Source organism: Trachinotus anak, unplaced genomic scaffold (genome assembly GCF_046630095.1).
Source record: "Trachinotus anak isolate AG129_WGS33_773 ecotype Australia unplaced genomic scaffold, CSIRO_AGI_Tana_v1 ptg000021l, whole genome shotgun sequence".
In the NCBI taxonomy this organism is placed as follows: Eukaryota; Metazoa; Chordata; class Actinopteri; order Carangiformes; family Carangidae; genus Trachinotus; species Trachinotus anak.
Window position 1 is genome coordinate 3,358,428 of NW_027273872.1, and position 11,355 is coordinate 3,369,782.

An 11,355-nucleotide genomic window follows, 5' to 3' on the forward strand; every position below is an offset into this window, starting at 1 on the left:
GTAATTATTTAAAGTCAGTTTATGTAAAACCAGAGAGGTTTGGACACATTTCTGGCACATAAGTGCTCCCAGTGATTATGAAAATAAGACAATCAAGATGAAACAATCATGGCACATTTGGTTTCGCATAATGCTCTTGTTTTGTCTTGGGTTGTAAATCCAGTGAAGGCCTTTCCTTTGCAGCAGTGCGCTTTCACCCCCTCCCTAAATGGCCAGACTCAGCCGGGCTGTGGCGTGTTTACTTCAGCTCAATCTAAATGCTAACTCTGAGCCACGTGTGAGCTTTTTTTGTGCATGAACTAATGACACACAGCTGCCCGAGAAACATTCAGTAGCCAAGTGTCCAACTACTTTTGAACTCCTAAGATTTGGGCACTACGTGTTTAAAGGGCTTTATCTCCCACACAGTTCTTTCTATAGTGATGTGAAGCTGCTCAAATTAAAGATGAGACTTGGCACAGATTTCCTTCCCACACAGGTCTTTTGTAAAATTACATATTTTTTGGGGGGTTTTTGTCTGTTGAATCAAACGCTCACCAGAAATTCAGCAACCTTCAACTTAAAAACTGCGAACACAGGGTGAAGAGCTGGTCCATTCAAAATTGTAAAATATCAGTGCTCATCAGTTATTTAATAAAAGAAAATCATTGAACACTTTGCAGGATTGAGTTCAATAGTTCAAAAATACTGCTTTGGTGTCTTGGCTCAAAGGCCCCTAGCAACTACTTTTAAGGTGGAATGTTTTCTTTCATGTTATTCATGTTGAGATTGTGAATCAATCAACACACTTAACTGTGAATCGCTGCCAAATGAATCTGCTTCTTAGGTCTTTTTCACAGCAGACGTTTTGACCTGACATAGCAGGAAAACCACAGAATCACTCATAACATAAATGAAGACTCCAGCTCCAGCATTTATTATAATGGGATGCAGCACATAATAAGGTCAAAGTGTCCTCTGTGGAAAAGGTCTGTTGAAATTTTGTTTTACTCCACATATTACCCCCCTGGTCATGTGCACAATTAAACTTCATGTTTGCAAGTGTTGAAAGTTTTTGACCGTTATTGGTGCTATGGAGCGATACTTTGGTGAGTGGGTCTTTGTTTTGTTTGTGTCCTGTGTTCTGCGAGTACAGGCAAAATGAGGCACAAAAACCTAACTCACGCACCACTGTGGGTGGGGTGTTATGCAGTCATGCAATATATCAGTGTACTGCAAACTGTGTTTGTCTACAAGAAGAAACCACAGGGCATCCTTGGTATAAAAGCCCTTTGTTAATGTAGTGTTTTTCTGTACCCCTCCTTCAGTGACGTGTCCTTGCCTTTTCCTTTTTTTATTTTTATTTTTTAACTAAGGTGATACCAGAATGAAATCACAGTAGAAGGACCCACTAGCTGCATTGTCCATTATGTCAGCATGTCATTTTTGATTCTGTCACTTATGGATTCATGACATCTGGAATCAATATCTCATCATTAATGAGGTTCATTATAGCTCTAAAAACAAAGCTGTCTGCCTTACTTTGCTCACTTCCTTTGGAAGCACTTGACGTTTCACTGGATGAAAGCTCCTTTTTTATAAGTGTGTTATTTTTGCTGATTTTTCATGTATTTTTTTTTCTTTTTTTTCACCAACCTAAAAAAAAAGCCTTAACAAGCCTGGTAGGGCTAGATGCATGTCATTAAAATTAGCTAACATTCCAACTTTTAGAGCTGCCACGAGTTCTCATTCTCTCACATTTAGAAAAAGAATAATCAACTGAGGTTATTTAACATGAAGTGTAAGACTGAGTGCCAGACAGAAAGCTGCAAGGATGATTTAGATGCCGCTTCTCTACTCAGATATTGAGCAAGGTGAATAATGGGGCAAACTCACTAAAAGTCAATGTAACTTTTTAATTGCTGATAGATATATAGCAGAGCAGACTGTCAGGAGTGATTTACTCATCATTCATCAGACTATATAGCAACAAGGTAGCAACATTTTTTGATCCGCAGTCTCAAATGTCTTGAGAAGGGACAGATGAACTGAGCATTTCCAGTTTGCTGTTCATTTCTTTGCTTCAGCTTCGTGGCTGTGAATGCAAGTGGAGGCTATAAGCGCCGCAGACTTACTGGGAGAGTGAAAGTGGATGTGAAAGCTCAATCACATTCTAAATTGTACAACAGAGCAGAGGAGTCTACTTGGCAGTCACAGTGGTGAGACAGAGAGGAGAGAGAAATGGAGTCTGCAAAGGAAAAAAAAAGAAAAAAGGCAAGCATTTGTGTCTGTTTAAACACCACACTGTACATACAACATGCTGCACATGAGCTGCTGGTGGATTGGCAAAATGAAGTACTGGCAATTAAGATGCAGATCTGTCCTACACCCATGTGTTCTAGCTTCTAAAAAGAAAATCACAGACAAACTAAAATGCTTTATGGAACAATAACTAACTCCCGGTGGGCTTTGCAGTGCTGTCACGCTCTCTGTAGCAGTCACCGGCTCAAAAGAAGGCAATGTGCCACAACCGCCATGAAGTCTTCCTACCTCAGGCACTCCACTAAAACAGCTCCCTTTTGTTTTTCCCAGTCTGCATCCCCTCCCTCCTCCTGACTGTTCCCCGAGCAGAAAGAATAATGCATCATCTTAGCAGGCCCACAGCGGCTTTCTTTTACAACCAGGGAGGAACACGTCTGGACACCGGCCTGCTAATGAATGAATGAATGAGCCTGACGTGTAAAATCAGCAAAGATTATAGACTGAGGGGCCTCTGAAAAGGTCCCGCCAAATCAGCTGTTTGATAAGCCCTGTTGCCCCCCCCCCCCTCCCAGAATTGTAATTCCTCCACACAAGACGGAGTAAACAAACAGTGTGAGGAGAAGTTAGCATGTCACGTTTTATTCCTGGAGACAAACTAAGAAAAAAAAAAAAAAAAGCATCTGCACAACAGGACGATCAGATCATATGATCAAATCTTGTTTCTCCCTCCCCTGTTGCACGTTGACATCTCGACAAGGAGAGGACTGCTGGGTATACACAGCCTACGAGCAATAAATAAACAAAGGGGACCAGGCCTTGAAAAGCCATACACCTGTGACCAGTGGAAAAGCAGCAGGCGCGGCAGTGTTCATTAAAGAAGCTGGTCCTGACAGTGAGGCCTTTTAAGAGGCCACCAGGAGCGACAACTCAGCAGCTACCTTGGGACTGAGGAGGGGAAGGCATCAAGGTGAGCAATGCAATTTCAGCTTGAATAATGGAGCACTTTCCTCAGGCATGACATTCATGTATTTCTCAGGCAGTTTTGCCACACAGCCCAACAGCACCTGTGAGCTATTCAAGGTACCCCCAGAAAAACCGGTTTACAGTGTTTACAGGTTCACAATTACTGTGTGCCTGGCTGCTGGTCTGCAGATAATCTCGCTCAAAGTGGCTCATGAATTAAAAATGGCTCCAAATACATCAAATCTAATGATATGAAAATTTAGATTTTGGATGCTGTACTCTACAAACATTACACACAGCAGACTGCAGACTTAATTTTTTCTGCTGAAATAATTTTTGAAAATAATTTCGTCATGGCAAATTATTCTCACTTTTCCGTTGGATTCACCAGCCAGATTCCATTTTCATGGAGTTGCTGATGTAAACTGGTAATAACAGAGGATTAATTTACAAGGAGGCGAAATCCCCCAGTGAGACTTGTGGCCCAGAACAATAATGAGCACATAGTAAACAGAAATTTGCCGTAAGCCAAAAGAGAACGCAGGGGCACCTAATCTACACACCGAAACACACAAAGCACACTGATGCATACACAATCACATGCATACAAGCGCAACAACGCCCTCACAAACACACACACACAAACACAAACACACACACACAGGCAGTGAAAATGATTGCAAAGTATTTTCCCCAGGCCTCTGTAACAACATATGTTTGCAGGTAATTAAAAGAAGATCCCGAGCGGGTATCATGTCATATTGAAATACAATGCACAGAGCAAATTACCTTTCTGTGGTTATTTATACAACTCCGGGGGCGTGAGGTCACGTTGCTTTGGTGATCTGTGAGAGTGGATGAGAAGGGTCGGTGGCTGAATTTGTGCTGTGGTTTTGACCTCTAATTAGAAAGCTGAGGTCAAAGGTCTCTCTAATATGTGATATAATGTAAGTCTGTAATGTGAGTGTGTGTGTGTGTTGGCGTCATTGTTGACTGACAGCTTTTAGTAATTGTTTGTAACGGCAGTACATAAGTTTAACTATTGATTGAGCACAAAACTAATTGAAGCACGTAGTGGATTTTTCAGCAAATACAAGAACTGAGTTTTAAGAGCAGAACTAATTTTTTAATCAATGATTTTGGTAATTAGATTTCAAAGCTGTTGATTCTCAGATTTGTCAGTTTTGGTTTGTATCCTTGTCATGAAAAGTCCAACTGAATGCAGGGAATCCATTGTGTTAAACCTGGAAGCAAAGTGTCAAACTGTTCAGCGCCACCTTCTAAGTAACGTTAAACTACCTCCTAGTGCGCTCCACCTCCTTTTTCATTTGCCTTTAACTGTGAAAAAGATTTGAGTCTAACAGCCGGTATGCACCTCTCATATTCTCCGGTGCTCAGAATCTGTCAAAGCAGCTGGAGGAAACTGTATGATTTCAAACTGAGAAGAGACCACGTTAGGAATTTTATCTCCAAACTTGGTTTTCACTTCTGAATCTGTTCCTGCAGACTTTCAAAGCTTTACCTTTTCAGTGATTACCACTTTAATATGTTTTTCCTGCTGCTCTATACTTCTAATCTGCTTCATTTCAGAGAGAAATATTGTACTTTTGACCAGATTTATCTGATTGCTGGGTTTACTTTGTAGATTAGCAAATCTTCATCTTACCAAGTCATTTTTGTCTGTTATTCAGTCCTAAAAGTCTTATTTTCTTAAAGCATGTGAAAAATTCTGCTGTTGTGGTCATAACTTCAACTTGTTTAATAGAATTCAAATGGTTTTATAAATTTGCTAGAATAAGGTTACATTATTATTACTGGTTTAAAGCAGCACACTACCCAGCGGTATGTAGTGTATGAAGTAACTGAAATGAATTTCACTTTTACCAGCTGCAGTATTTACGCAATATGAATATTAATTAATCAATAATTATTGATACTTAATATAATATGTGCTATTCTGAGTTCTGCATAATGAACATTTCTACTTTTCGTGCTGTAACTATTTTTTGACGGTAATCATTTTGTACTTTTACTGGTTTAAAATTGAAAGCATGACTTTTTATCATACCACAGCATTTCTAGACTTTGGTGCTACGACTTTTACCTCAGTGAAAGATCTCAGTATTCCTTCCTCCTCTGGTCTGTAAGATACACAATGTTTACATAAGGACCACACATACATTGGCTCTGCAGTTAATCTTGATTTGATCTTTGATGTGTCTGAGCAGCCTGGAGCTGGGGACATAACTGAACCATGGAGAACATACTGTGTGTACGTCTCTTGTATCAAGACTGATATGTTCCTTATGTTTGATGACTCTGACAAAAGCACTATACTTGAGTTGAATTTTAGTAGTCACCAAAATCCTAAGCTTTGTGCTCCAATAAAAAACAACCCCCCACACACAACTGTTTCCTGAAATAAATTATGTACACTTCCCTTGGCTTCAGTTGCTGTGCTCTGCTGCCCAGAGTCTATACATGTAGGTGCCAGACGCTGCTCAGGATTAGCTGGTGAGTCAAGAAGTGTCTTGCTGCAGTGCACCTAACACCCGTTCACCAAACAAGATGCTGGCTGCCACATTAATGCAGGAGAATTAATCCATCCCTCCATCTATCCATCGACTGTATCAACCCATTTCTCCACCTGCAGAGAAGCCCCTGGAGAGTTTTGCTGAGAATACATACCTGAGTTTTACTGTCCTACTGTGTCTGTGGGAGCTTCCTTCCCATCTGACTGACAGGTGATACTCCTTTGAAGTGGCTCCATCTCGCTCGCTGATGTGGGGGCCCGAGAATGAGCCTCCCCCTCAAGACCCCATTAAAGCAAAACCCAGGGTCTGCAGGTTTGATATTCATCGCCTGGGCAACCTCTGCCATCAACACATTTTGTGCCACGTGAGAATGATCACAGCTTATTAAAGTGGAAATAATGACTGCTCTACCTCCGGTATGAAATATTTAACAAGGACAAAGGAGATGGCTCAAAGGTGATTCATATTGAAGGGAGAGAACGTGGACAATACCATCTACACAGGAAGTGCGGATGAACCTTGGTTAACAGGAGCTTAGAAGTGACTGTTGGCGACTGAAATTTGTATCTTAATGGAAGAAGAAAGAAAAGAAGAACAGTGGCAGAGGGTGTTCTGAGTTAATGTTTGTAAGCTGTAACAAAGATTTTGGTAATAACAGCAAGCTCCATGCTTCACAGTATATTTCCCTCTGTTCACCTCAGGCGTTAACAATATAGACAAAGCAGACTTATACGTTCAGGTTTGAAATATATGTGCTCGTGTTTAACCATCACTTTATTCTCTCTCATTGGAAACTGTGCCCAGAACGTATACAGCATCCAATTTCTGAATGTGAAATTATTGATGTACTTTTCCCTCCAGCTCGGGGAAAATTAGCTTTTTTGGCCTCTTGGGAAAATCAAGGGAAAGGAAGTAGTGAAAATGTTCTCCATCAAATGTGATTGAATTGGATTTTACAAGATGAATTGCCAGGACAAGAGTTTATCCCAATTACATTGCCAAGAGGTTTCAGTCCTGCTGCAGCCACTCTGGTCAACAGCAATTAGGGTCAGCTTTGAGTTATCAGGACACATCATTGTGAGAAGATGTTTACAATGTAAGCAGAAAGTAGACAAATGCAGCAAGCCAACATTTTGCAGCAGTAAAAAGTGGTTTGTGGTTTGGTCCAAGAATTCGTGAAATTACAGATCTGACAGCCAAAACATGAGCAGAGCAAAACACAGCTGTCTCTTCCATGGCCCACACATCTTTTAATCTGGTAGAATACAATACAGACTGCAGAGACTGCCTCTGGCTCTTTGTGTGGCCATCCATTTTCCTCACTCGTGCATTTTTTCTTCCTTTGATGTAACCTGTATGATTTGTTGATGTGGAAACCCAGCGTGTCTTTCATCTGTCTCTCATCTAGACTACTCCTTCACAGACAGTGGCAATAAGTCTGATTACTAGCAAACAGGTGATAAAAAACAGGCCTACCTTCCCCAGACTGGGGCTCCACAGATACCTCAGGCTGAAAACACAGAGAGACAGAACAAGGAAGACCAGAGCCAGAACCAGTGCCACTCGCTGGTAGGTGTGATACTTGGCCTTTTTCTCCTTTACCACCTCGACCTGCAAACAATAGAGGTACAAAATAAAAACACACTTACTTTACACATTGCAAAACCATTATTGGTTTCTTGTCAAGAGCTAGATGAGACCATTGGTAGCACTTACATGCCAGTAATATGAGGAGTTAGCAGGAGCCGCTAACTAAGCCTAGCACAAAGACTGCAAAGCAAGATCGCAAATCAGCACTTGAGGTTTACAGGTGCTGGCAGGCAGATTCTGTTACCTTCAGACGGAGCCGGGCTAACTCTATCTCTCTGTTTCCAGTCTTAATGCTAAGCTAAGCTAACTGGCTGTAGTGTCACACTTAGCAGGTAGGTCAGTTGTATCAATCCTGTCAACTAACTTTGGTCAAGCACATTTCCTGAAATCTCAAAGGTCACGGTAAGGTAGGTTATGTGAGGTAGTTCGTCATTTTTACATCATTTTTTTTGTATGGATTAGACAAATAATACATGATGTGGTAATAAGTGAGCTTTAGAGGTGCTGCTAGGCAGATTTTGGGCAGAATCGGGTTAGCTGGGTCTTAAATCTTTTAACTAAGCTATTCCAACTGTTTCCCTCAGATGTGAGTGTGGCGTTGATAGTCTCATGTAACTCTCGGCAAAAAGCTTAAGCCTGTGATAATTGATTTTTTTTGGCCAATTAGGGGCAGTGGATGAACATTCACTAAATATTCACTTTCTTTTATCTCTGTATTTGGTTCATACCAACTCCTGAGGGAGATATCTGGCTCTTTAACTGCTAAATGCTTATTTATCTCTAACTGGGTCTGTTTGCTGTTTGGTTCTGAGCAGGTAGTGTGGGCAGGTAGTAGTGGGTTTTTATATTTTTTTATTTTTATTTTTTACCGAAATAGTGAAGTTAGGGACAGAAGCAAAATGACGAGTTGAGGATAAAGCTGTGAAAACCTGAGGCGAGTTGCAGATTAAGGAGATAATTCTCTGTAGGTTCATCACTTAAAGCATATATTTTTTTTAAAATATAAAAATAGTCCTTTATTTAATCATTTCTTCATATCTATCTAAATTTAGATTTTCTTCTTTTCAGTGCCCCCTATCATCAGCGTTGCATTTTATCCAAAGAGCTGCCATTTGATCTGGCAAAATTTATCCACTGACAAAAATATAACCATCCCCACACCAGGCGCAGGAACAGACTGCTACAAGTGTTACAGAAAGGTTACATTTATTAAACTTTTCCTCAAATTAAAACTCTGCCTGCTGTAGTCAATTCCCCAAGCTTAGGGCCACAAATTAATAAAGACAGCCTTTTGTTCCACCAGGGCTCCAGCAGGGAGAAAATGAAAGCTTCTTATTCACACTGGGCCACTTTTGAAGGTCTCAGAGGACAACAGAAGAGCAGATATGTTAAAAAAAAAAAAAAAAAAAAAAAAACTGGACCAACTTCAGTTAGCAAAATTGATGTTGCTTATCTTTGTTTCTTTTAAAATGATAAAGCAGCCTAGTTTAACTGCACTAGACTGAAGAGCACTTCAACATGCTCACTTCTTTGTGTAATATGTAGAAATTATTTTTGAATAATATTTTTGTGACCTTTGGACTTAACTAAACTTAAAATATTTATCCAAAATACTCTTGAAAAATATACTTGATATCCTTTTTAATATTTTAAAATTGCAGTATGTCAGTGGCATGACTAATATAGTCACTGTACACCGGTTTAAACTGTGTCCTTTTTGAATATGGATTGAATGTCTGTTTGGTAAGTGCATCAGCAGCATGACGTTGGGAATGAACAGAAGACTCGTTGTTCAAAATATCCACCTAAAAATTTTAACCACATCTTTGCCATTAATGAAATCTGTTCTCACCAGTCTGCATGTGACATATTAGGAGACAGTAGCCACAGAAGCTTGAGTCACATCAAAGTACTGTAAGGCATGATGAGAAACAGAGGGCCACAATCAGAGCCAGAAATTCCTTACATTGTAAATTTCTAAGACTGAAGAGGAGGGAAAAAAAAAAGGTGGCTGAAATCCTCTGCTCTCCTGTGGCAGGTTGCATAAGCAGTGGAAACTTAAGTAGAGGACAAACCTCTCTCTGCCTGTGCTTTGAATATCGAATACTCAGAGGAAGGAGGTGGGATTGAGAGACAGACAGGAGCAAAGGCACGGATGGAGCCACAGTGAGCAGTCTGAGTGTGCAGCACCCAAGAACTAGTGTTAAAAGGTTTAGGAGTTCAGAATCAGTCTGGCAATTCGCCCTGAGCTTTGTGAGGAAGAGTGCCTGGAGCCCCCTGCTGTAATCATGCAAGGAAGAAGCACTTTTTTGAGAAAACAGCAGAAAAAAATAGAAGCATAACCAACAAGCAGAGGCTGTAGTTTATCACACCAGGGTGCACTCTTATAGACATTTAAATTCCTGCAAAACCCTTCAGAAAGAAGAAACCACAGGTGATTTCTTAATCATACTCCACTCCTATACTAACCCTCCATCCATAGCATTCACTGCATTTATAATAAGTATCTGCTGGAACAGTTGCTTTACTTTGATGGACAGTAAAACAGATTACTTTTTAATACACATATAAAAAGATAACACATTGCTGTGGAGGAATTTATCCCTATTGCTCTGTTGTTTTTGCGAGTTCTGCAACAAGTAAAATATGAGAGAAAGAACAAGAAGGATTTCAGAGTCAAAAATCCCACCTCTCCCTCTCTTCAATAATAAAGGCTCAAATAAAGACAACTCTTGGTGTATATTTGAATGCTGCTTGAGTGTGAAAAGCAAGGATATAAAGATATAAAGCAAATACAATGGTGCAGGTGAGACTGAATATAAAAGTGGAAATAAAGGAGGGCAGCTGAGGTGAAAAGCCAAAAGGAATTAGATGGAAAAATTACTGTTCTGCTAAAATTCAGTCAGCAAGAGACCAAATGGCACTCATTTCTGATTTCAAAAAAAGATAGACTTCTGACATATTTTACTTAAGCTTGCACTTAGTTATCACAGGATTTATTTTTCACCTTTAAAACCACTACTGCTGCCACCTACACTGCATTTATTAAGCTGTTCTCTGCAGTGACTAAAATTGGTATTATAATAGAAATTATAAAGACAATAAATTGTGGATTTTATTTTGAACTGTTTGTGCAGTTAATTTAAGTGCAATAAATCACACACAAAAATGAAAAAAATGGACTCACATCTTTCCATAGAATCTGCTGACTGCTGGATTGACTGCTAGCCTCCATGATGCAAGCACTCAGGAGGAATCTTTCCGATCCTCTTAGCTGGGGAAAATACCAGTGCTCTGCAAGGCAAGGAGTCATTCCATAGCTGCAATTTGGGAGTGTGCTGAAGGGGAGGGAAGTTTCAGATGGAGTGGAATTACTGAAACATTTGTGATACCCATTAAAAGCAAAGCAGATGTCTCTCCTGCCTGCCTGCTCCCATTTCAAAGGTGGAAAGCCACGAATGGATTCAGACTGAAAGACAAACCCTCTGTTGAATAAATTACATACTATGCAAGGATGAAAATACTGTAGTGGTTCACAACTTTCAAAAGGTTGTTGTTCAGGGGACATAAAGTTTGCAGGTGGAAAAAAAAAAGAAAAGAAACAAAATTATACTGCAGATACTGATCTTTTCACTCCTATTTTCTGAAGTATCAAAAGGAGTTTAAGTACCTTTGTACTGCTTTTGTTCCTCAGACATTCAGGCTTCACACTTGACAACAAACAGGAAAGCACAAAAACAAAAGCTGAAATGATGAATAGCAGCATAACTAAAGTATCAACCTTATAAAATGAAGAGAATTTGCACTTGTGCACATACAAAACTAAAAGAGAGATGCAGCAAAGGCTGTAATCCGATGAAAATAAGTTTAAAGATCCCTGGAGGTTTGGAAACATTTATTAAATTCTTAAAATGACAACTACTCCTTCTCACACATTGCCTATACAAATATTAATCATTTCATAAGTTTAACTGCTACTCATGAGATCTCTCCTACTTCATTTAAAAGTCAATTTTCAGATTATGTG

General features: G+C 39.8%; 1 protein-coding gene across 2 annotated transcripts in view; it reads right to left on the reverse strand.

Moving 5' to 3' along the window:
• tnmd (tenomodulin) overlaps positions 1–11,122 on the reverse strand; it is a 52,959-nt gene extending 41,837 nt beyond the window's left edge. The window contains exons 1-2 of one of the 2 annotated variants that reach the window (XM_071458038.1): positions 10,516–11,122; positions 7,215–7,349 (exon numbers count right to left, since the gene is read on the reverse strand). In XM_071458038.1, coding sequence (XP_071314139.1) covers positions 7,215–7,349; positions 10,516–10,896 — 516 coding nt within the window. In that variant the 5' untranslated portion in view covers positions 10,897–11,122. The remainder of the gene's footprint in view (positions 1–7,214; positions 7,350–10,515) is intronic. The other variant, XM_071458037.1, reaches the window with a different exon arrangement.
• Positions 11,123–11,355: the final 233 nt, after the last annotated feature.